Source organism: Hemibagrus wyckioides, linkage group LG23 (assembly GCF_019097595.1).
Source record: "Hemibagrus wyckioides isolate EC202008001 linkage group LG23, SWU_Hwy_1.0, whole genome shotgun sequence".
NCBI classification, from domain to species: Eukaryota; Metazoa; Chordata; class Actinopteri; order Siluriformes; family Bagridae; genus Hemibagrus; species Hemibagrus wyckioides.
Window position 1 is genome coordinate 19,151,850 of NC_080732.1, and position 26,793 is coordinate 19,178,642.

Sequence of the window (26,793 nt, forward strand, 5' to 3'; positions counted from 1 at the left end):
CGAGTTACAGGTTTCCTTTTTTAGCTATTTATATAATAATAACAACAACAGTAATAATAATAGTAGTAATAATAATAATAATAATTATTATTATTATTATTATTATTATTATTATTATTATTATTATTATTATTGTTGTTGTTTACTATTTTTATTTGAATTTATCTTTCATATGTTGTATGTTTTTTTATATTATTATGAAAGCCATATTATTATTTACATAAATTATATATTAGTTAACCTGTGAATATATGTGAATATTTATTTATTTATTACATTTGTTATTGTTTATTATTTTATTCTCTTATTTTCTGTGTAAGACTTAGAAAAGCGTGAAGAGTTTTATTATGGTACATTTATATGACACAGACAAACAACTATATATTTCATTTAAATAATAATTTTAAATATGTACATATATATATTATTATAAAGTATATACATTTATTTCAAAATATTTATACACCTATATTTAATTTAATTTATTTATACAAAGCTTACTATATTTTTTTTGCCATTTATTATTGTGTATTTTTAGTGTATTTATTGACCACACAGCTTGTGTTTATTAAAATATCAGTGGGTTTATTAAAGTAGACCTGTGTTCAGTTTGGTTCAGTTTAATTACAGCTTCTCGTCTCTGCAGGATATAAAGCGTACGCAGTAATAGTCCAGATTGCACACATCGAACACTCACTTCCTTTTTGCTTTCTTTCCAAACTTCACATTGGCCTTGATAAAGATCTTCATGATACGTTAAAAAAGCAGGTATGTGAGCGTTATTTCTTTAGAGGATTTAGAGGAGTCACATGACAGAGACGAGTGAAGAGATTTGTTTACGTTTGTGTATTATTGTAAAAAAGGCCGAAAAATATCTTGCGTGAAAGTAAATTCTTTACTCACATTAGAAGCTCGGCTATCAGCCAGTGCACAGCTTTTCACAGCTTTTCTACACGCAATGTCGGCTAAATAAACAGGAAGACAATTTACTTTAAGCAGACTTTTATTTATTATCCATCATTAATTTAAAAGGATAAAAGGCTGGAATTTGTTTGGAAAAGATTTCTTTTTTTAGAACTGGAAATTTTCGCACCTAAAAAGAATGGATTGTATTTTTTTTTTGTTTGGACTGATTTATTCATTTATTTATTTATTTATTTTTTATTAGATTTATATTTATATTTGCTATGATTTTAGCCGTGTTTTTTTTTTTTCATTTTAAAGAAAAATAAATCAGAAGGATATCGTTATCAGCTGATACTCAAGATACAGATATATTGTGATCGAGACATAATACCACAAAGTGCCTTCACTAAATAGACATAAGGTAGATTTCAGTGTTCTGTGTGCAGATCAGGAGTTTATTGACAGGTATAAATCCCCTCTCACTCTCCTCCAGAACAATGAGGTACACGTTCAAACCGGACGATTGCATGGTCATCACCATCCCTCTAGCCAGCGTCAGGAACGCCAGAGAGGGACAGCTCATGCCCGACAAATTCACCTGCAGGTTCAAGGACTCCTACAAAGTGTATCAGCGTGGTCGCCCCAAAGCCCTCGGGGTAGGAGGACACACAACTCAACACCCTTCAAAATCTCTATCAGTTTCTGTCCTGATAGATTTACATTCATGTTTAACGATTCAGACGTCGGAAATGAGAGTGAAGTTCTCCACAATGAGTTACAGCCACTAGTGAGGAAGATCTGATTCATGCAGCTTAAAGATGTGGAGAGTGTGAGAGTGTGTGTTCTGAACATAGAGTAGATGTGAACTGCATTATTTTTCATTGTCTCTATTTAAAAGCTGGGATCAGGTGCAGCAAAATCTATTACCGTCCATTTCTGCAGCTTAAATCATCTTTAAAGATAAACTCCATCCACAGTTCCAGCAACAATGACCTACATGAATAAAACAATCTGAGGAAATATAAATCTTCAACAAACATCTCGATCATTTATTTGCAGACAATCACTGTTAAACTTTCAGTTTTATTAAAATCACCTTGCACATGCTAAATAAATTCATCTGCATTGACTCTGCATGTTTACATGTTTTATAAATACATATTATAATTAAACCTGTGTTTGAGGATTTCATACCTAGTGAGCTATAAATATGTATAACTATATCCTTACAGGACTTTCATTAAATGTAATGTCTGGTTTAATAATACCACTTATAATTGTTATATGCAGGAATAATTGTTATAATTGTGGGTTTTTTTTGTTCTCTTGTGTTAAAGGTAGCTCAGATCATCACTGCAGTATTTATCCTGTGTTTGGGAGGACTCTTAATCAACTTTTATTACTATGGTTTTCTTTATATGTTCATGATTCCCAGCATCCTGGTGAGTCAGTGGTTTCGTCCAAGTTCACAATAAAAATATCCTTCACTTCTCTCACTCAGATTCTACTACAAAAATATACAGTGTTCATATAAATAACTTTATGATATTTACCAATAACAGTAATTCTACATGAACCCAGTTCTTCAGCACGATTGAGTGAACAGCTGAAATACAGAAACAGGCATTTATTAGAATTATGGCTTTATTTATGGAATTATTATTATAAATCACATCTAAATCACTTTATAAACCAATTTCTAATTTGTTTTGAATCTGTTGGATTGTCTCACCTACTACAAACAGATTCATCTTTTTCTTTCAGTATCTAGTGTCCGGTGCTCTGGCGATCGCCGCTGCACACGCTCCCTTAATGCCCTTGGTGTGTCCAAACTCCACTCTCTTCACTCTAATGATTTGGTTATGGATTTAACTGAAAGCTTGATGTTTCTTCATGTGATAATTAACATTGTGTTTACATGGAAACTGATAAGATGTTGTGTTTGTTTTTAACAACAGATGAAGGCGTCGTTTGTCTTCAACATCTTGGCCCTTTGCTTAGCAATTATCATGACCTGTTTAACGTGTCTGATGACTTTAGAACGTTACACATATGAGGTAAATTTTAGTCGTCAGGTAAATCTTAATAATAATGCTCAGTGACACTCATGTATACAGATTTCAGTAGATCACAGTATATCTGAGAGGGATTGTTAAGACATCACACTGAGTCTTTAGTTAGAGTTTTAAGTGTTTGTGTGACAATCATCACTGCTCTGTAATCACCACAATACACATGACTTACAACAACGAAGAATTTCTGATCTATGTATGTATATCTTCTACCCTCTGTACAGATTCATACAGGACTGGGCGTGGTAATGGCTGTGATGCACATGTTCGAGTTTCTCCTCTCTGTGATTCTGATCCACTGGGAGAGTAAAGCTTTGTGCAGAACTCATTTCAACAGCCTGGTAACGTACAAAACTCCTTCAGCTTCATTTACTCAGATTTTAGTTTTCATGCTACAGAAACTAGAAACCAGGAAGAGAAACCCAGGAAGAACCTTATAACAGAGAGAGGACGAGAACTCTTAACGATCCAAATAACCCTAGAGGAATGCTTTTTCTAAGAACATACCAAGTAGAAGAAGAAGAAGACGTTAATCTGTTCAAGTTATGAAGAGGAAAATAAAGAACAATAATTTGGAGTTTGTTCCTTGTATAAATGAGGCTTAGATTTTTCAGAAAGGAAGAACATCCTGTCTTGGGATTTAAAGGGACTGCTGAAGAACTCTTAAGGGTTCTAGATTCACTAAAGAGAAAAAATGGTTTCTCTGATTGTTCTAATAGTTAAATGTCCTTGTCTTCCTAAACATTTTACAGTGTATTGTTCAGTTATATTTAGGTCATTATTTCATTGTTTAATGATTTAATTATCCATAAATCATGATAATGTCATGGAAACATAAGACAAGAACACAGGAAATAATCACATGCTAGAAAATAAAACATAAGGAACATATTAAATGTGAAAAAAGCACCAAAAAGATGTTGTGGTGAAAACAGATCAGATCTAATAAAGCTGAGATTAAAGCATGATTTTCCCGTGTACTGATAAAGTGTTCTGTGTAGAAGAATTAGAACTTTACTGCAGTGTGATGACGTGAGCAGGACGTTTTTAGATCATTCATCCTCTTTAAGTTCTCCTAAAAACACAGCTTTATTTATACGTGTCATTTATTCATGGAAATCCTTTCATTCTGCTTTTCTCTTCAGCCCATGATCACACTGAAGCAGGACATGTGAGCGGTGAGGGACTGAAACTGGACGACCCCTGCATAAGACAACTGTTTAGTGACCTTTAGCCACAGATGAGTGTAGTTACGAGGCTTTCACACTTATTTTAACTTCTTTATTCGAGGATCTGCTTGTTGATAAGCCGTGGTGTTTCATTTTGCAGGTTTAACGTAATAAACTGTATGTATATGAATTTAAGTGTAAATTATGATCAAGAAAATCTCTTCAAACTGCTTTAAACCTCGTATCATAATAGTTTTAATCTTTTTATCCTGCTCTGTTTTTTATGGCCTGAAGTATTAAAGTGTATGTTGAAGACATGATGGAGTTTTGTGTGTGAGTCAGTGTCCGTATTTAAAGGATCGCTTTTTATACAAACATTAAAATACTGCTTCATGAAAATAACACTTACATCAGCCTATGTGTGAAGCTGCAGCTCTGTGTGTGTGTCTGTGTGTGTGTGTGTGTGTGTGTGTGTATGTCTGTGTGTGTGGGTGTGTTTGTCTGTGTGTGTGTGTGTGTGTGTGTGTGTGTGTGGGAGCGTGTGTGCTTGTTTGTGGTCAGTAAAGGGAAAGATGTAGTTGCAGCAGTTGTATTGGTGCAGAGAGAGGGGTGAGGGGGGCGAGAGAGAGAGAAGGGGGGGTGTGAAATATTATTGGAGCTGTTCTGTAATCTGCTTTTTAAATATATATATATAGGGAAATGTATTTCTCCATTAAGAAGTCAGAAATATTGTCAGGTTTTATAACAAGGCTTTTATTTAACTCCACTGTGTCATCAGTGGGAGCCAAAAAAGGCAATATAATACTTCACTATACATCATATTATATTTAGAAATGTACACCGATCTTATTCACGGCACCTCTCACTGGTCATAATGTTATGGCTGGTCAGTGTAATCAATAAAGTCTATCTATCTATCTATCTATCTATCTATCTCTGTCCGTCTCTCTGTCTATCTATCTCTCTCTGTCTATCTATCTATCTATCTATCTATCTATCTATCTATCTATCTATCTCTGTCCGTCTGTCTGTCTATCTATCTCTCTGTCTATCTATCTATCTATCTATCTATCTATCTATCTATCTCTGTCCGTCTGTCTGTCTATCTATCTCTCTGTCTATCTATCTATCTATCTATCTATCTATCTATCTATCTATCTATCTATCTATCTACTTTACATTCTGCCAGTAAGAAGTTTGTCAGTAAATATGTTTGAATGTTTAGCATGTTTAGTTATTTATCTTTGTTATCTGATTATTATGTATGCAGCCTGTATTTGTAATCGTTGAATAAATTATATTTGGTTTAATCGTCAATTTTGTATATATTTTTTTTATTGTAAGGTTAGCCAAATATTTACCAGAAAAACACACAACACATGAAGCTGAGGTAAACCTGCAGAAAACAGCACAAATTCGATCCGTTCTTCCCCCAAGGTTTACCACACGCTTTTTAAAAAACAAGAAGTTCATGAGAAGTTTGCCACAAACATAATTTGCATATGAAAATCTGTCCTTGCAGAAAACCTGCAGAAACATCGCCTGAGGTTAACCACAACCTGCCATTTCTGTACTTAGAAACAGCTTGTAAACAAAGAGAACGACTCTTAACATCAACCGCTAACTGAAGGTTCCGCCATTTTGAGAAACTGTACTGCAGCTTACAGCGTTTTTATTTCAGACCACGAAAAAAATGTGTATTTTATTAAGTTTTTATTTCATTTCTTTATTAAACAGGATGAACACAACCCAGCATTGTGTTTTGCTAATCTGAGGTTTCATTCTGAACCACATTTATTGAATTATTCGACTGTCAAAAGGTAGTCATTTTTCAGCAGTATTAACAGACAGTTCGTGTTAGCATCAAGCTAACCTCTGAGTGCTCGCGTGCCTGCCGTCGTTCTAGAATTTACCACAGTGTGCAAGCACGCGACACTCAGCCCAGAGCTCGATTTGAGACAAAGCCCTGCTTCTTTTATTCCTTTTCACATTTCTCGTTTTAGTTGTCTCTGTTAGCGTTTTTGAATCGTCATTTATTAATCATATTTCTTTCTGAACATATTTTTCAGTCGCTTTGAGTGCAGTAAATAAGGCAGGAGAGGCGCGTGCTATCTAGTGCACTTTCTGATGTGTAGGAAGTGATTTGGGATCGAGCCGGAGATCCGCGCTGGTCAGAGAGAGAGGGAGGGAGGAGGGGGTTTCTCTGCTCGAGTAATGGCGGCGTCCGTGTACGGGTCCCGCACTCTGAGTAAGGACGATGGCCGTTACCGCACACATTTCCGCATGATCAACGAGCAGCAGGTGGAGGACATCACCATCGAGTTCTTCTACAAGCCTCACACCATTACCCTGCTGACCTGCACCGTGCTCAGCCTCATGTACTTCGCCTTTACGAGGTGAGTGTGGAGGCTCGGACACAGGAAGGATGCTGAATGGAAAAGAAAATGGCTTCTTTAAGCGCGCAGCATCGCTTTCCTTTGTTTTTTTATTTTGTTTTAAAACGTTTTCTTTTTAAAATATGTCACCGTTATATACTATTTTCCACACCGCTTCTGTGCACGCGCGCATACCAGGATACAGGAAAACCGTTTATTTGTGGCGCGCGCTAGCGTGTGCTATGCGGAATAGTGTTCATCCGGGAATCCTGCGCTCTATTGTAACTTCCGTATTGTTGTACGGTTCAGATTGGGGATGTGTGTACTGTAACACTAACACACACACACAGAGTAGGGCGGGGCTTATCGTTAGCTACACGGTCACGTGACTACATCTCAGTCACATAGTTCTGTTCCTTCAGAGAAATACCTCAGGCATTATTATTATTGTTATTATTATTATTATTATTGTTATTAGGGTCCAAGCGCTAGCAGTGCGGAGGGCCCTCTTGTTCTTCTAAGGATTTTTTTTTTTAATTATTTTTTTTTAATCATCCGGGCACTTTTGGACCCCTTAACATGCTAAAAAACCCCTGAAAATCAGCAAACAGGTTGGACTCTGTGGCCATTAGGACATCACTGTGGCTCGGCCCTGGGCGTGGCACACACCCGTTACAACACCCCCTGGAACATCTTGCTGCATAGCTGATACACACTTACACGTATCCATGTACAACTTGGTACAGACTTAGATCTCATTAAACTGAACAACTTTCACACTGCATGTCATTAAGGCTGATCCACAGGAAGTGAGTTATTTTGATTTGTTTGCAAAACGCACCCAATGGAATGTGAAATACTCCTCCTAGGGAATTGATACAACCGCCACTAAACCCAGGCTAATATGATCTCAAGACATTGATACAACTGCCACCAAACCCAGGCTAATATGATCTCAAGACACTGATACAACCGCCACCAAACCCAGGCTAATATGATCTCAAGACACTGATACAACCGCCACCAAACCCAGGCTAATATGATCTCAAGATATTAATACAACCGCCACCAAACCCAGGCTAATATGATCTCAAGACATTATTATAACCGCCACCAAACCCAGGCTAATATGATCTCAAGACATTGATACAACTGCCACCAAACCCAGGCTAATATGATCTCAAGACACTGATACAACTGCCACCAAACCCAGGCTAATATGATCTCAAGACACTGATACAACTGCCACCAAACCCAGGCTAATATGATCTCGACATTGATACAACCGCCACCAAACCCAGGCTAATATGATCTCAAGACATTATTATAACCGCCACCAAACCCAGGCTAATATGATCTCAAGACATTATTATAACCGCCACCAAACCCAGGCTAATATGATCTCAAGACATTATTATAACCGCCACCAAACCCAGGCTAATATAATCTCAAGACATTATTATAACCGCCACCAAACCCAGGCTAATATGATCTCAAGACACTGATACAACCGCCACCAAACCCAGGCTAATATGATCTCAAGACATTGATACAACCGCCACCAAACCCAGGCTAATATGATCTCAAGACATTATTATAACCGCCACCAAACCCAGGCTAATATGATCTCAAGACACTGATACAACCGCCACCAAACCCAGGCTAATATGATCTCAAGACACTGATACAACCGCCACCAAACCCAGGCTAATATGATCTCAAGACACTGATACAACCGCCACCAAACCCAGGCTAATATGATCTCAAGACATTGATACAACCGCCACCAAACCCAGGCTAATATGATCTCAAGACACTGATACAACCACCACCAAACCCAGGCTAATATGATCTCAAGACATTATTATAACCGCCACCAAACCCAGGCTAATATGATCTCAAGACACTGATACAACCGCCACCAAACCCAGGCTAATATGATCTCAAGACATTGATACAACCGCCACCAAACCCAGGCTAATATGATCTCAAGACACTGATACAACCGCCACCAAACCCAGGCTAATATGATCTCAAGACATTATTATAACCGCCACCAAACCCAGGCTAATATGATCTCAAGACACTGATACAACTGCCACCAAACCCAGGCTAATATGATCTCAAGACATTGATACAACTGCCACCAAACCCAGGCTAATATGATCTCAAGACACTGATACAACCGCCACCAAACCCAGGCTAATATGATCTCAAGACACTGATACAACCGCCACCAAACCCAGGCTAATATGATCTCAAGACACTGATACAACCACCACCAAACCCAGGCTAATATGATCTCAAGACATTATTATAACCGCCACCAAACCCAGGCTAATATGATCTCAAGACACTGATACAACCGCCACCAAACCCAGGCTAATATGATCTCAAGACATTGATACAACCGCCACCAAACCCAGGCTAATATGATCTCAAGACACTGATACAACCGCCACCAAACCCAGGCTAATATGATCTCAAGACATTGATACAACCGCCACCAAACCCAGGCTAATATGATCTCAAGACACTGATACAACCGCCACCAAACCCAGGCTAATATGATCTCAAGACATTATTATAACTGCCACCAAACCCAGGCTAATATGATCTCAAGACACTGATACAACCGCCACCAAACCCAGGCTAATATGATCTCAAGACATTATTATAACCGCCACCAAACCCAGGCTAATATGATCTCAAGACACTGATACAACCGCCACCAAACCCAGGCTAATATGATCTCAAGACACTGATACAACCGCCACCAAACCCAGGCTAATATGATCTCAAGACACTGATACAACCGCCACCAAACCCAGGCTAATATGATCTCAAGACACTGATACAACCACCACCAAACCCAGGCTAATATGATCTCAAGACATTATTATAACCGCCACCAAACCCAGGCTAATATGATCTCAAGACACTGATACAACCGCCACCAAACCCAGGCTAATATGATCTCAAGACATTGATACAACCGCCACCAAACCCAGGCTAATATGATCTCAAGACACTGATACAACCGCCACCAAACCCAGGCTAATATGATCTCAAGACACTGATACAACCGCCACCAAACCCAGGCTAATATGATCTCAAGACACTGATACAACCGCCACCAAACCCAGGCTAATATGATCTCAAGACATTATTATAACCGCCACCAAACCCAGGCTAATATGATCTCAAGACATTATTATAACCGCCACCAAACCCAGGCTAATATGATCTCAAGACACTGATACAACCGCCACCAAACCCAGGCTAATATGATCTCAAGACACTGATACAACCACCACCAAACCCAGGCTAATATGATCTCAAGACATTATTATAACCGCCACCAAACCCAGGCTAATATGATCTCAAGACACTGATACAACCGCCACCAAACCCAGGCTAATATGATCTCAAGACATTGATACAACCGCCACCAAACCCAGGCTAATATGATCTCAAGACATTGATACAACCGCCACCAAACCCAGGCTAATATGATCTCAAGACACTGATACAACCGCCACCAAACCCAGGCTAATATGATCTAAAGACATTGATACAACCGCCACCAAACCCAGGCTAATATGATCTCAAGACACTGATACAACCGCCACCAAACCCAGGCTAATATGATCTCAAGACATTATTATAACTGCCACCAAACCCAGGCTAATATGATCTCAAGACACTGATACAACCGCCACCAAACCCAGGCTAATATGATCTCAAGACATTATTATAACCGCCACCAAACCCAGGCTAATATGATCTCAAGACACTGATACAACCGCCACCAAACCCAGGCTAATATGATCTCAAGACATTGATAATGTAAGTTGATGAGGGATTTTTGATCTCAAGACACTGATACAACCGCCACCAAACCCAGGCTAATATGATCTCAAGACACTGATACAACCGCCACCAAACCCAGGCTAATATGATCTCAAGACATTATTACAACCGCCACCAAACCCAGGCTAATATGATCTCAAGACACTGATACAACCGCCACCAAACCCAGGCTAATATGATCTCAAGACACTGATACAACCACCACCAAACCCAGGCTAATATGATCTCAAGACATTATTATAACCGCCACCAAACCCAGGCCAATATGATCTCAAGACACTGATACAACCGCCACTAAACCCAGGCTAATATGATCTCAAGACATTATTATAACCGCCACCAAACCCAGGCCAATATGATCTCAAGACACTGATACAACCGCCACTAAACCCAGGCTAATATGATCTCAAGACATTATTATAACCGCCACCAAACCCAGGCCAATATGATCTCAAGACATTATTATAACCGCCACCAAACCCAGGCTAATATGATCTCAAGACACTGATACAACCGCCACTAAACCCAGGCTAATATGATCTCAAGACATTATTATAACCGCCACCAAACCCAGGCCAATATGATCTCAAGACACTGATACAACCGCCACTAAACCCAGGCTAATATGATCTCAAGACATTATTATAACCGCCACCAAACCCAGGCCAATATGATCTCAAGACACTGATACAACCGCCACTAAACCCAGGCTAATATGATCTCAAGACATTATTATAACCGCCACCAAACCCAGGCTAATATGATCTCAAGACACTGATACAACCGCCACTAAACCCAGGCTAATATGATCTCAAGACACTGATACAACCGCCACCAAACCCAGGCTAATATGATCTCAAGACACTGATACAACTGCCACTAAACCCAGGCTAATATGATCTCAAGACATTATTATAACTGCCACCAAACCCAGGCTAATATGATCTCGACATTGATACAACCGCCACCAAACCCAGGCTAATATGATCTCAAGACACTGATACAACCGCCACCAAACCCAGGCTAATATGATCTCAAGACATTATTATAACCGCCACCAAACCCAGGCTAATATGATCTCAAGACACTGATACAACCGCCACTAAACCCAGGCTAATATGATCTCGACATTGATACAACCGCCACCAAACCCAGGCTAATATGATCTCAAGACATTATTATAACCGCCACCAAACCCAGGCTAATATGATCTCAAGACACTGATACAACCGCCACTAAACCCAGGCTAATATGATCTCAAGACATTATTATAACCGCCACCAAACCCAGGCTAATATGATCTCAAGACACTGATACAACCGCCACCAAACCCAGGCTAATATGATCTCAAGACATTGATACAACCGCCACCAAACCCAGGCTAATATGATCTCAAGACACTGATACAACCGCCACCAAACCCAGGCTAATATGATCTCAAGACACTGATACAACCGCCACCAAACCCAGGCTAATATGATCTCAAGACATTGATACAACCGCCACCAAACCCAGGCTAATATGATCTCAAGACACTGATACAACCGCCACCAAACCCAGGCTAATATGATCTCGACACTGATACAACCGCCACCAAACCCAGGCTAATATGATCTCAAGACACTGATACAACCGCCACCAAACCCAGGCTAATATGATCTCGACACTGATACAACCGCCACCAAACCCAGGCTAATATGATCTCAAGACACTGATACAACCGCCACCAAACCCAGGCTAATATGATCTCAAGACACTGATAATGTAAGTTGATGAGGGATTTTTGATCTCAAACGGTTCAGCCGTGAGAAGCCCTTAAACTTATGGTGAATAAAACGAAACAGGAAGTGGCTAATAACTTCTGTGTACATTGAGTGATCTACATGAAACCTTAGGATTATGTTAAGCATTGAAAGCTGATCACACAGATATGACTACTGTGAGTCTCGGTCATAGCGCCACCAACTGGCAGCAGGAAGTGTCACTTTTTGAAATCTAATATTTTGTCCCTTACTTTCATCTGATTTGGTTCAAAATCAGTCAGGATAATGTCGGGACATGGCTGATGTGAAACGATGAAGGCATTATTGATACCTTGAATCGTGTTACTATGGTGACGATTTACATGAGAACATAATAGAAGAAAATGAATCTTCTGATATCTTATGAGTGGAAAGGCCTAATGTTCCAAAATATTTCCCATAGAGAGTGTAAATGTTTATGAGAAAGTCCAGTGTGGCTGGTCCCCGGGCGTGGCACAGGGCTATCACAGCACCCCCTGGAACTTTGTCAGAAATATAGCTGCACAGCTCATCTTCACTTGCACGTATATGCATGAGCCGGTAAACATTTAGATCTCATTGAGCTAAATGACGTTCATCCACCTGTCATGGGATCTGCAAAAGGAAGTCAGTTATTTTGGGATGTTTGAAAAACACACCCAATGGATTTTGATATACTCCTCCTAGGGGATTTGTATGATTTTGACCAAACAGGGTCCAATATGATCTGAAGATATTGAGGGTCTAAAGATTATAAGGGATTTTTGATCTCAAATGGTTCAGCCGTGAGGAGCCCTTAAACTTATGGCGAATAAAAGAAAACAGGAAGTGGCTAATAACTTCGGTATATATTGTGATGTACATCAAACCTCAACTTTATGTTAAGAGAAGAAAGCTGATCACATGGACATGACTACTGTGAGTCACAGTCATAGCGCCACCAACTGGCAGCAGGAAGTGTGTCACTTTTAGAAATCTAATGTTTTGTCCTTTACTTTCACGTGATTTGAGTCAAAATCGGTCAGAATAATGTCAGGACATGGCTGATGTGAATCTGTGAAGGAATTTGTGATATTTTGAATGATGTTGCTATTGTGAGGACATAATCGAAGAAAATTAATGTTCTTATATCTTAACAGTGCTAATGCTTCAAAATATTTTACATAGAAAGAACAACTGGTTGTGAGTGAGTTTGCCTAGTTTCATGATTTTGTGATGCTCTAATGGCTCACAACAAAATTTTACATTTATCAGTCCATTGACTAGACATGGTTTTGGCCTGACTCCTGCAGTACTAGACTCTGTCCACTAGAGGCTCTTTCCCCTTTATTTTTATTTTTTTTAATATGGCTTTATATATACAGAGTCGACCAAAAATGTATATACACTTCAGGATAAAAAAATAGTATGATGTAAATTATATTAGTATAATATTAATAATATTATCATAATATCATTATATCTATCTATCTATCTATAACGTATAGCAATAAATTTAGTAATAAAATATTTATACAAATTTTTCTTTTCCTGAAATGTGTAAACATTTTTCTGGGTGACTCATATATATATATATATATATATATAAACTGATATAGAAATAAAGTTTAGATGGAGAGTCATTGTCCCTTTTGACATCACTGGACATTGCTATGATCTGTTTCATTACACCCACACTGTCACTTTTGCCCTTATATAGTTTAGCTGGAGAGGCAGTTGTCTTTTTGCCATCAGTGTACATTGCTGTGATCACTTTCATTAGACCCAAATTGTCAGACCTTTCCTATTGGTATTTCCCCTTTAAATGCATGTACCCACTGTGCCCACTTTGTCTGGTGTGCCTGGGTGGCGATGCCACCATTGCTTTAATAATAATAATAATATTATTATTATTATTATTATTATTATTAAGGTTTTCACAAATCCCACTACGTGAGTCACATTATTAAAATATAATGCAGTAATTTGTCAGAAAAAAACACGTATTAAAAGCAGCCAAACACACACCCCTCCCCCAAACACTTCACTAATGCCACAGTTAGCATAAGAAGCTAACTAGTTTTGTAACGAATAAACGAAGCACTGAGGGAAAATAATAATATTAAATATATTAAATTTGCTAACATCTATCATTACACAACAACTAATATAAAAATTAAGGATGAGTAGAGTAATTATACTCTACTTGGAAATAAATGTCAGCTATAAATGATCTAAGAGAAGAGTTAGATAATCTGAGGTAAATCTGAGCTGTTTATGGATATTTAACCAAATAAAACCTGTCAGAGCTGAACTTTTTAACGAATGTGTCAGAATAGACCGTCTGTAGTGAAAGAAAAGAATTATGACCACAAACCCAACTAGAGTACCTGTATGGTCCGGTTGATCTGTACGCTGTTTTATTATCTTGTCTTTTATTTACAGAGATGATGGGAATCAAGACAGCAATCTTCGTGTAGGACTTATCGTGATTATCTCCTTTTTCTCCGTCATCAGTGTCCTTGCCTTTCCAAACGGTATGAGTCTAACACTGTAGAAATATACTATAATGCCAAACGTCTTGGGACACCCCTCTAAATCATTCAATTCAGGGCTCGGGCTTCATCCCATCGGTGTTCTATGGGGTTGAGGTCAGGACTCTGTGCAGGCCAGTCAAGTTCCTCCACACCAAACTCACTCATCTATGTCTTTATGGACCTTGCTTTGGTCACTGGTGTGCAGTCATGTTGGAGGAGGAAGGGGTCATCCCCAAACTGTTCCCACAAAGTTGTTCAAAATGTCTTGGTGTGAAGCTGAACCTGAAGCATGAAGAGTTCCTTTCACTGGAACTAAGGGACCGAGCCCAACCCCTGAAAAACAACTCAATGATTTGGAGGGGTGTCCCAAAACTTTTGGCAATGTAGTGTATGTGGTTAATGCTCTAAATAGGTTTTTCTAAAGCCTGCTTTCTTCCTGCACAGGTCCTTTTACAAGGCCACACCCAGCGATATGGCGAATAGTGTTTGGTAAGCAGTCTTGCTTGATCAGTCCCTCCTGGCTGGCTCACCTGTTTTCCTCTTGTTTTTGTGTTTGTTTGTTTTTTTTAGTATTTGTTAAAATGTCACATGATCACCTTATTGTATGTAAGTCAGTCTTTACAGTTCTAGAACATGACCCTGAGCCACAGATTGTATAGTTGTTATACATAGTTATTTTTGCTCCAGTTTAAAGCTGGTTTTCTGATTGGCTGACAGGTTTAAGCGTGCTCTACTTCCTGTTCCTGGTCTTCATTATATTCCTGAACTGGGAGCAGGTGAAGGGGCTGATGTACTGGCTGGACCCAAACCTCCGCTACGCCAAGCGGGAGGCTGACATCATGGTATTGTATATGTGACACCGTGTATTGCTGAGCCTGTTGGCAAATTTTAAATTTACAAAGATATCATGATGCCTTTATGTAATATGTATTGGCTTGTATCTTGTCTCATTTCTCACTCTTCTCCCTCTTGGCTGGCTCGCCTTTTGTTTTTCTTTCTTGATCAGGAGTATGCTGTGAACTGTCATGTGATCACGTGGGAGCGAATCCTGAGTCATTTTGATATCTTCGCGTTCAGCCATTTCTGGGGTTGGGGCATGAAGGCCTTGCTGATCCGCAGCTACGGTCTCTGCTGGACCATCAGCATCACGTGGGAGCTGACTGAGGTACAGCGACCCCTAGAGGCCTGAACGATTGTGCTGGAATAAATAGATTCTGCAGACAAAGAGCACTTTCTAAAAATTAAAATTTTTATTAAATTTATGTCATGCCATTGATCTGTCATGCTGAATGTAGCAGAAATCACAAATCTCCTGTAATGTTTTTCTCTGACCTACATTTCTTACACTGGAGTTTAAAGAGGCTTTTCTAAAAATCCTTTAAGTAAAAGGGCACAGTGGCAACCTGCCACTCCACAAGAATTCCCTCTTTTATACAGTTTCATTACTTCACATTATTAGCTATGGCATGACTATATTTACAGGCAATACCCTGGAAACGGATACCGGACACCACACCGGATTAAAAGCCCCACCTACCCTACACCTTACACCTCGGTGCTGCCTTCGTGTGATACCGGTGTTTCATTATAATGAGGAGAAATCATTCAAAGTGTATACAGGAAATGTGTGTTTTATCTTCTGCAGCTCTTCTTCATGCACCTCCTACCTAACTTTGCGGAGTGCTGGTGGGATCAAGTGATCCTGGATATCCTGCTGTGTAACGGCGGAGGGATCTGGCTCGGCATGACCGTGTGTCGCTTCCTGGAGATACGCACGTACCACTGGGCCAGCATCAAGTAGGTTCACACAGCACTCTGTAACCTTTTGTAAAACTCTGGGTGGGAATATAAACACTGTACACGTGTAGTGTGAGGTAGAAATGATCACCTTGCTTCTTTTTTCTCATTACTCTATAAAGGGATTAGTGATATGGATATAGGCTAGTCCTCACGTGAAATGAGATGAGATGGTTTAGAACCGCATTTGAATTTGTGTCGACTTGCAAAGCGTCTCGTCGACTGAACAGAGCTCGGCATCACAGGGGCGGTTTGCGTGCCTGGTCATGTGACCTTTCAGTGGGAGCTTTCATGTCCTTTTATTTCATATTACAAAGCCATGACACTTTACATTTTCGTCACAGATGAGATGGAGTGTGTGTGTGTGTGTTGTGTAGGGACATCCACACCACCACTGGGAAGATCAAGCGTGCTGTGCTGCAGTTCACACCGGCCAGCTGGACCTACGTGCGCTGGTTTGACCCCAAATCCTCTTTCCAGAGAGTAGCTGGAGTTTACCTATTCATGATCATCTGGCAGGTGAGACTCAGGAGTGTGATAAACAAGCTCACACACCTGTAACGCTTAAAGGTGCAATGTGTGTTCAACAGTCTCATTAATCACTCATTAATGACGGGTGAAACAAAGTGCACAAGAATTTTGTCGGTCACTCTAAACCCTCCTGTTATCCTCAAATTTACCAACATGTTTTGCCCTTGGGGTCAGTTTGACCTCAGTAATTTAAACCTCTAGAATATAATTTTTACCTAGTGTTTTAGTCAGGTAATTTATGTTTCTTTGTTGACTTTTTAAATAAAACATAACCCCATCGCACCCCACCACCTTAATCTCCTAGACACAAAGAATTTCTATTGCGTAACTATAGAAACATTTACAAATCACCATAAGATCTCACTGATTGACCTCAAATTGTACAGAAAGATTTGCTTTTAATGGATTTTTTATTTCTAAGTGCAGATTTTTGACATTTATACCATTTGGAAAGTAGTACTTATCAAAGATAGTAACATGTCTTCTCCTCTGGGTCTCTGAGAAATGATGTTTTCTCCCTTCGTCATGTCGTGTGAATCTCAGTGGTTCTTACAATACCACAGGTACACTATATTGGCAAAAGTATTGGGACACCCCTCCAAATCCTTGAATTCAGGGGTTGGGCTCCGCCCCATAGTTCCAGTGAAAGGAACTCTTAATGCTTCAGCTTCATACCAAGACATTTTGGACAATTTCATGCTCTTTGTGGGAACAGTTTGGGGATGACCCCTTCCTGTTCCAACATGACTGCACACCAGTGACCAAAGCAAGGTCCATAAAGACATGGATGAGTGAGTTTGGTGTGGAGGAACTTGACTGTCCTGCACCTCAACCCCGTAGAACACCTTTGGGTGGAGTGGAGAGTGGAGACTGTGAGCCAGATCTTCTCGTCCAACATCAGTGCCTGACCTCACATCTAGAGGAATGGTCAAAAATTCCCATAAACACACTCCTAAACCTTGTGGAAAGCCTTCCCAGAAGAGTTGAAGCTGTTATAGCTGCAAAGGGCGGGACAACTCCATATTACATTCATGTGCATGTAAAGGCAGACGTCCCAAAACGTTTGACAACACAGTGTATATAAAGACGTTAAACATTGAATTGGGTCGAATTGATCCCAAGGATGATATATTACATATATTTTTAGATAACTCAAGGAATAAAATGGCCTCTGTCTCACTCGTGCTGTCTCTCTGCCCGCCCTCTCTGGGATACATTATTAGTAATTACATAGCTTCACTGGGAGAGAGGGAGCAGTTGTGTGTGTGTGTGTGTGTGATCTCCTGAGAGGCTGATTAGTTAATAATGAAGCCCTGATGCACACTTGTTAATGTAAGCGAGCTCCTGTAGAGATCCACCTCCCGATCATCTCCCTCTCTGCGGTTCATTCAACACATGCAAACAAATCTGATCAGAGAATTTACTACAAACAGATGCTCAGATACAGAGACGTGTGGAGAGATGGACGGATAGATGGATGAACAAACAGATGGGTGTATGATTGGGTGGATTAGTACAGATGTAGGTGTGTGTGTGTGATTTAACAATCAGTGTTTCTCTCCTCTGTCTTGTCGTCAGTTGACGGAGCTGAACACCTTCTTCCTGAAGCACATCTTTGTTTTCCCAGCATGCCACGCTCTGAGCTGGGGCCGCATCCTCTTCATCGGCATCATCACCGCCCCCACTGTGAGGTGAGCTCCGGGTTTAATACATCACATGTCAGTAGTGGATTTTTGTTCTCATTCCAGTTGCATTAAAGCATGCTTCAGGAAATTAATCCACAACTCAGTCTAGGAGGAAATGTTTTATACACTATAATGATTTATTGTTTTCTTTATGATTATTTATTCTGTTGTTATTTACGAATATTCGTGTTTTCTGTTGTCTCTGGATTAGTTTTGAGTTTCTTCTTTTATGGTGGAATGGTGAATATACGTAAGGAAATGTTTTATTTCATCTCTCTGTGTTTCCTAGGCAGTACTACGCCTATCTCACAGATACGCAGTGTAAAAGAGTCGGGACGCAGTGCTGGGTGTTTGGGTGCGTCACATACACACACACACACACACACACACACACATGCATGTATACAGACTGTATATTTTATATCTTTGTATCAGTTACTTGTTTTTGTCTGTCACATTTTCATGTTTTCCTTCCCTCTGGGCTGCAACTGATACCAAAGCATGGTGTGTGTGTGTGTTAGATTACCAGTTAACACGGTGGCTTGTGGTTGGGGTAGGTGCAGAGCGCAGCAGTGAGCTGTAGTAGATGTTAACTGATGGAGGTTGATCTCCGCTTCTGTAGCCTCAGTGGTTTAGTGCCATGGAAAAAGCAGCTGATGTTCAGCAGGTCTGGATGTTTCTGAGCGCTTCAGCTTCACACACACACACACACACACACACACACACACACATACACACATACATACACACACACACACACACACATACATACACCGTTACAGCTTTTATAAATCGTCATTTGTCACTGACTGACTGTCTGACTAAATGATTAACTGACTGACTGACCGACCCTCTGACCAGCGGGATCATTGGCCAATTACCTGAGGGTCCAATTAAAAGACAGAATGACTGACTGACCACTGACTCTGACCAGCAAGCTCACTGGCCAATTGACTGACAGACCAACTATCTGACTTTGACTCTCTGACCAGCGAGCTCATTCACAGATTAACTGACGGATCAAATGAAAGACAGACCGACTGATTGACCACTGACTCTGATTCTCTGACGAGCGAGCTCACTCACCAATTGAAAGACAGACAACTGACTGACCACTGACTGACCAGCAGGCTCACTCACCAATTGAAAGACAGACAACTGACTGACCACTGACTGACCAGCAGGCTCACTCACCAATTGACTGATGGACTGACTGACCATGACTCTGACTCTGACCAGCGGGCTCACTCACCAATTGACTGATGGACTGACTGACCATGACTCTGACTCTGACCATCAGACTCACTCACCAATTGACTGATGGACTGACTGACCATGACTCTGATTCTGACCATCAGACTGACACCAATTGACTGAATGTCTAATTGAAAGACAGACCGACTGACTGACCACTGACTCTGGCTCTCTGACCAGCGAGCTCACTCACCAACTGACTGATGGATCAATTGAAAGACAGACCGGCTGACTGACCAGTGACTCTGATTCTCTCAACAGCGAGCTCACTTACTAATTGAAAGACAGACCAACTGACTGACCACTGACTCTGACTCTCTGACCAGCTCACTCACTCACCAATTGACTGAACGACCAATTGAAAGACAGACCGATTGACTGACCACTGACACCCTGACCAGCGAGCTCACTGGCCAATTGACTGATGGATCAATTGAAAGACAGATCAACAGACTGACCACTGACTCTCTGAGCCACTGGCTAGCTCCTTCGCTGCTCGCTGACTGATTCATTCATCTTCTGATTAAAAGACTCACTGACTGATCTGGATGGATGGAATAATGGATGCTGTCTATCTCTGTCCTTTCTAATGGACTGCAGGGGAGATTGATGATGATGATGATGATGAATATCTTGCTCCATTATTAGTTCATATCTAGCCTGAAAACATTTTTTCTTTCCTGTATTATTATTATTATTATTATTATTATTATTATTATTATTAAAATAATGAATTGGTTTATTTCTCCTTCCTTCAGAGCCATTGCTTTCCTCGAGGCTTTAGCGTGTGTTAAGTTTGGACAGGACTTGTTCTCCAAGACACAGATCCTCTACGTCATTCTCTGGCTCCTGTGTGTGGTGAGAGAACATCCCATATATCCGTCTCTTCATAACAATGATATGTGCCTGGATTTCCACATCTACACAATACACACAAACTCTCCCATGTGTGCAGGCCTTCATCACGTTCCTGTGCCTGTACGGGATGGTGTGGTACGCCGAGACTTACGGGCCCAGAGAGAAGGTCAGTCTGATTCCACAGGAAACACAGCATCACTTTCAGCCTTCCTGTGTGGTCCACTACTGGTGTATACAGATGAAATTATTTTTATGAATTGTGAATCTCGTACTACAAGCGCTGTTCACGCTGGTTTCTCTCTCAGAGTTTGTCGGAGTGTGAGGACAGCGTTTACACAGAGACCACAGACAACGTGAGTGTGAAAGGTGAGAGAAATACCCAAGGCAAAGACTCACTCACTTACTGATTCATTCATTCAATCAATTACAGTCATTAACCTATTCACTCACTCACATTTGACTTACTGACATTTGACTCACTGACTGATTCACTCACTGATTATTATTCAGTATATCAGTGGTTTGATGATTAAAGTTTTCCATTAAGCCGATTGAATTTGCTCTTCATCTGATCATTAGAGTCGGACTCTGTGGTGCCTCCCACCACCAGGAGGAGAGGGAAAAGTTCCGGAAACAACAGACCCGTCAACGGAGTGAAGAAATAAACTCCAAACTCCATCCTGCAGGAACCCGAGGAAGGATGAATAGAAGGAAAGAAAGTGAACGTTTTGCACAAACAGCGCTCCAAAAACGTTGGAGGGAATGTCAGGATGAGACGGCTGTGTCTTTGCTCCTGGATTTGGTCAGTGTTGAGCCACCAGGTGGCGCTGCAGGGGTAACGAGGTGAAAAAAACAGCACTGAGGTTCATGTTCGGTGGAGAAACTTTTAGTTCTGTTTTTCCCATTGCAGTATTGTCTCTGTGTATCCCGTGTCTGCGATACCAACAGACACACGCGTGTGTGAGGTGTGTGCCGATATATTCACGTTTCCATATTGTCACGATTAAAAGCTAACAGTTAATCACAGTTTATATCACACATTGTTAACAAGCAAGCCATGCAAGGCTCTTTTATTTCCAAATGTTTCCGTTAACACACATCACTAACTCTAAAACTTTATTGTTATTATAATCAATATTCATATCCAGCATTCCAGAACAATACTTTAATAATAAGAGGTGGGGCCAATGGAGAAGGGTGGAGCCTATGGAGGAAGGGTGGGGCTTAGGGGAATGCCCAACCTCATAACATTCCATGTAGTTAAAGACTGGCTCGTGTTTCTAGATAACAGGAACCACTTCTACTACTGAGCTTTTGGCTAAAAGAAAGCGAAAACTTCCAGCTATTCACGTACATTTGGCACTGATGCGTTACTTTAAAATTATTTCAGCATCAGATTGGTTCTCTTTAACAGTACAGTCCTGACACAGATATCGTTGATTATATCACACGACAGATTATCGGCACACACCTAGAGCAGAGCACACGGTTCAAACACTTTGCTTTAGCATTGACTGATTTAGCCCACTTCATTTCAACTTTTATGTTTGATGATGATGATGATGATGATGATGATGATGAGGAGGAGGAGGAGGAGGAGGAGGAGGAGGATCGCTGCTAACTCGTGTCCATTACCTCCAGACCGCTGATGCCAGTATCCACGTTTCTGTTCATTCTTGAAGCCTCTAACATACAGATGTGCCTGCATGAGTGTGTGTGTGTGTCTCATATCTGACTTATAGCCTAACAATATAAGGTGTTGATGTCTACAATTTCAGAGTGTTTAGTAGATTATTCCTGTAGTTTTTCTTGCCACCTGACGTCCCTGACCACGATCCCGCTGGGGTCCGAGTCCATCTTGAGTTTAAATGCTACACCAAACATGTGCCATGACACACTGATGCACATTAACACACCTTACACTGACATCATGAACACTTTAAATGATCGTCGCTACCCTGCGTGTTCCTTCAGAGTGCAAGGATGACCTTCTTAATAAAAAAATAAATAAAAATAGGACTTTCTACAATTTCTATTGATAATAATTCTGAATATTGTAAATTGTCATGCTGTTATCATGATGTGAATTTAATTTAATATCAGCGCACACACACGTATTTTGTCTGAAGTTGTTTACACAATTAGGAATCTGCTGATATTAAAGCTCCACATCATGATACGAATCATTTAGACCGGTTCATGATATAATCAGAGCACACTGCCTTACTAAAGTCTAATCCTCGTGATCCTGCCTTCGGGTTTTGTTTATTTTAAAATAACATTACTGTAATTTTAACTGCATTATGAGAAGACACACAAATGGAGTGATTTCCGTCTAGTGAATCATAATTGATTCAGCTCGCCAGTAAGAGTCGACTCTTTTTCGGCTCCCAAGCGAATCCTAGTTATTATTTTTTTTCTTGAAAGGTTTACAATATTTACTACACCATTGATTGTTCTTATGATGCCTGATACAATTGTGTGTAATTTTATCTGCCTTCTAATCCCAAGAGTCGAAAAATAGCGATACTCTTCAAAGTGAGTCGATTCGTTTGCAAAAAAACACGACACATCACTGCAACTTGAATTCAGTTTGATCAGCTGATCTGAGAAAAACATCATCAAGTGGCGTGATGGTTGGGATTTCATTTAAAAAATCGCACAATATAATAATCTGCCTTACTTGTCATGGGGTAGATATATTTATATAGGGTTTAAAAATGATCTCCTTGAGTCGAGTCCACGTCTAGCAGTTCAGATCTCGTAATCAGAACAATAACTGGAAAGTTATTCCATGTAACATCCACCAGTTAGTTCTGGACTTTAGCCAGTAGGTGTACAGGTTTTTTTGTTTTGTTTTGTTGGGGGGGGTATCTTTTTTGTCATGTTAACCTTGATTTCAGATCAGAATGCACTTTTTCACCATCCTCCATCCTTCAGCATCATCCAGCCTCTCAGCACAATCCCACTTTTTGACAGAAATGGTGAATAAAGAAAGCCTGACACGTTTCTGTGCACAAGCTCCTGCACATTTCTATATTCCTAATGACTTCCTGATAACTTTTAAATGTTTCTATGGGATTTCCACAGCGGTGTGTGTGTACTGATGTAGATCTGTGTGTGATTGTTTGGAGAGTCCATGCGTTTTCTGATTAAAACAAACTTCAACCTGTGAAGAGTGACTGAGAGTCTCTGTATGTTTACACCTGGATGTGGACATTAATTTAGACTGAATTATTTTGGTGGGAAAAAGTAAACATATGAATTATGTGGGAAAATCATGCAGGTGAAAAATTCATTACTTGCAGAATTGACAGTGGATCACGTGGCCCAGGTAAGTGTCACGTGATGCAGGTTTGCACGTGTCTCACACAGGGCTGAAAGTACACTATATTGCCAAAAGTTTTGGGACATCTGCCTTTACATGCACATGAATGTAATATGGAGTTGTCTCGCCCTTTGCAGCTGTAAGAGCTTCAACTCTTCTGGGAAGATTTTCCACAAGGTTTAGGAGTGTGTTTATGGGAATTCTTTGACCATTCCTCTAGATGAGAGGTCAGGCACTGATGTTGGACGAGAAGGTCTGTCTCCACTCTAATTCATCCCAAAGGTGTTCTATGGGGTTGAGGTCAGGACTCTGTGCAGGCCAGTCAAGTTCCTCCACACCAAACTCACTCATCCATGTCTTTATGGACCTTGCTTTGGTCACTGGTGTGCAGTCATGTTGGAACAGGAAGGGGTCATCCCCAAACTTTTCCCACAAAGAGCATGAAATTGTCCAAAATGTCTTGGTATGAAGCTGAAGCATTAAGAGTTCCTTTCACTGGAACTAAGGGGCCGAGCCCAACCCCTGAAATACGACACCTGAATTTAATGGCTTGGAGGGGTGTCCCAATACTTTTGGCAATATAGTATATGTGTGTTTATAAAGGAGTCGGGTGTAGAGCTAAAATTAATCAGAAAGCAGTGTTTCCTCACAAATCTGATTCACACTCAAATGTCATGAGTGTTCATAACACAAATCATCACAATTCTAACCACTTACATTTACAACATCTGGACTCTGGATCGGTCAGAAGATGGTTAGTGCAGTAGACAAATATTCATATGTAGGTCGATGTTGTTATCTCACTCTTCACCACTAGAGGGCAGCAAACACACGTCATGCTGCCTGAGTCACGTGACCCAGCGGCCTGCTGGGAAATATGGAGCCTCCGTAAATCTCTCCTTGTTCTCTCTCTCTCTCTCTCTCTCTCTCTCTCTCCAGGAAGTGATAGAGCACTGAGGAGACCAGCAGGATGTCTGAGACCTTCACGACTCCCACCAGAAGAGCTGAGGAGATTCTGGATGAGATCCACTCAGATCTGCTCGAGTGTAAAGTGTGTTTCGAAATGTTTTCATCTGAACCCAGAGCTCGAAGACCACGCAATCTCCCCTGTGGTCACGTGATCTGTCTGGGGTGCGTCTGCAGCCTGTCTCATGCCATGTCTCGTAGTCTCGAGTGTCCTTTCTGCAGGAAACAATGCGATCAAGGTGGCACCTACGAATGCCAGGTTCTCGTCGACCTTCAGGAAATGATCGGTTTATATTTCCCTCAGAAAAAACCCAGAGACTGGGAGAAAAATCTGGGTTCAGGGGTCATGCGTCTACACGGCGCCTTCGGAGGATGGGGTCCACTCATCAACCCGACTGGGGTAGCCGTGTTCGGGGCATCAGGGGACGTCCTGGTTGCGCACGGAGGACACCAGAGAGTGACCGTGTTCGGGTCTCGTGGTCAGTTCTTGCACGGTTTTGGGCGCTACGGTCACAACAGCTTTGAAATCTGCCATCCTTTAGATCTCGCTGTTGCTCCTGACGGCCATGTCGTGGTCACGGACGCAGGAGATCGATCGGTTAAGGCGTTCTCGTTGACAGGAAGTCCTGTCACCACCGTCTCAGAGTTTCAGCTCCCTTGGGGCGTTGACGTGGACGTCTCGGGGAACGTCTTAGTGACAGATGCCGAAGCTGGGACACTTTGGCAGGTGGTCATGGACTTCAGACGTGGCGTGCTTTTGGAGAAGAAGGTTATGGTGGAAGATCTGAAGACTCCACGAGCCGTGGCTTGTTGCAGAGCGTCCAGACGTGTCGCAGTGGTGGAACATCTCCAGATTCAAGAGAGTCTGGCGTCTGACGCTACATTGACACGGTTGAAGGTGTTCAGTGCTGATTTCATCCTCCTCAAACAGCTGGACGCTTTCAGTTTCCCCCTGCCGAGGCCGAGCATCTCGGCCCTAACCTTCAACAGAAACGGAGATTTAATGGTAGCTGACGTGAACCAGGGAATCGTTTGGAGTCTGGGAGACGTCCAGAAAGCACCAGAGTTAATCCCACTGGTGAGAGAGGGACTGGTGCGTCCGGTGGGATTAGTGACCACTGACGAGGACATGCTGATCGTCCTGGACGCCGGAGATCACACCGTGAAGACGTACACGAGCGACATTGAGGACTTGTACAGTGATAACAAATAGAAATCTGGACTCTGAACATTTTTAAAAAATTCCCCCGAAAAAAGAAAATTATTTATTGCAAATAAGTGAAATAAGCCGGTGCTTAAAAACTGGAACTCACACAGTTAGTGTTGTGAATAATTATTAAAAGATTTGTTGTTTTGTTTTGTGTTGCTTTATGATTTATTTATTTTCACACGGGTGTGCAGAAATCTCTTCATACACACACACACACATCACTGCCTATTCAACAGACTCACACTCCAGGCTCCTGTGCATGCGTTTCCACAAACTAACCATCAGAAATGCAAATAATCTACAGTCCAGTGCAAAAGTTTACACACCCTCAGCACCATTATATCTCCTGTGTAAAACCATTTCGGTTGATTTGTCTTCCACAATATGATACGCTGTCATTATCACAGACAGCTGAAGTGATTAAATAGTGAGGTTTAGTCTAAATAGAGTATTTTATATATAAATAAAGTAT

At 40.8% G+C, this 26,793-nt stretch overlaps 3 protein-coding genes across 6 annotated transcripts in view; all 3 read left to right on the forward strand.

Moving 5' to 3' along the window:
- Positions 1–4,464, forward strand: part of LOC131344633 (uncharacterized) — a 4,698-nt gene extending 234 nt beyond the window's left edge. The window contains exons 2-8 of one of the 4 annotated variants that reach the window (XM_058377071.1): positions 743–768; positions 1,400–1,562; positions 2,244–2,348; positions 2,671–2,727; positions 2,865–2,963; positions 3,203–3,319; positions 4,124–4,464. In XM_058377071.1, coding sequence (XP_058233054.1) covers positions 1,404–1,562; positions 2,244–2,348; positions 2,671–2,727; positions 2,865–2,963; positions 3,203–3,319; positions 4,124–4,153 — 567 coding nt within the window. In that variant the 5' untranslated portion in view covers positions 743–768; positions 1,400–1,403 and the 3' untranslated portion in view covers positions 4,154–4,464. Of the gene's footprint in view, positions 1–646; positions 769–1,371; positions 1,563–2,243; positions 2,349–2,670; positions 2,728–2,864; positions 2,964–3,202; positions 3,320–4,123 lie in introns of all 4 variants that reach the window. The other 3 variants (XM_058377072.1, XM_058377069.1, XM_058377070.1) reach the window with 3 other exon arrangements.
- Positions 4,465–6,312: 1,848 nt separating this feature from the next.
- On the forward strand, positions 6,313–23,993 carry ptdss1a (phosphatidylserine synthase 1a). Its single transcript, XM_058376630.1, has 13 exons — positions 6,313–6,543; positions 14,601–14,692; positions 15,137–15,181; positions 15,410–15,534; positions 15,699–15,857; positions 16,338–16,489; positions 16,867–17,008; positions 18,599–18,711; positions 18,995–19,060; positions 20,718–20,817; positions 20,915–20,983; positions 21,123–21,183; positions 21,397–23,993. The coding sequence occupies exons 1-13, from the start codon at positions 6,362–6,364 to the stop codon at positions 21,480–21,482; spliced, it is 1,392 nt and encodes a 463-aa protein (XP_058232613.1). The 5' UTR covers positions 6,313–6,361; the 3' UTR covers positions 21,483–23,993.
- A 137-nt stretch (positions 23,994–24,130) lies between these two features.
- On the forward strand, positions 24,131–26,467 carry LOC131344366 (E3 ubiquitin-protein ligase NHLRC1-like). Its single transcript, XM_058376631.1, has one exon. The coding sequence runs from the start codon at positions 25,116–25,118 to the stop codon at positions 26,322–26,324; it is 1,209 nt and encodes a 402-aa protein (XP_058232614.1). The 5' UTR covers positions 24,131–25,115; the 3' UTR covers positions 26,325–26,467.
- Positions 26,468–26,793: the final 326 nt, after the last annotated feature.

Coding starts and splice junctions, on each gene's coding strand:
- LOC131344366 (XM_058376631.1), top strand. CDS start 25,116: ATGTCTGAGACCTTCACGACTCCCACCAGAAGAGCTGAGGAGATTCTG.
- ptdss1a (XM_058376630.1), top strand. CDS start 6,362: ATGGCGGCGTCCGTGTACGGGTCCCGCACTCTGAGTAAGGACGATGGC. Junction 17,009..18,598: donor TATTCATGATCATCTGGCAG/GTGAGACTCAGG, acceptor TCTTGTCGTCAG/TTGACGGAGCTGAACACCTT. Junction 18,712..18,994: donor ATCACCGCCCCCACTGTGAG/GTGAGCTCCGGG, acceptor TGTGTTTCCTAG/GCAGTACTACGCCTATCTCA.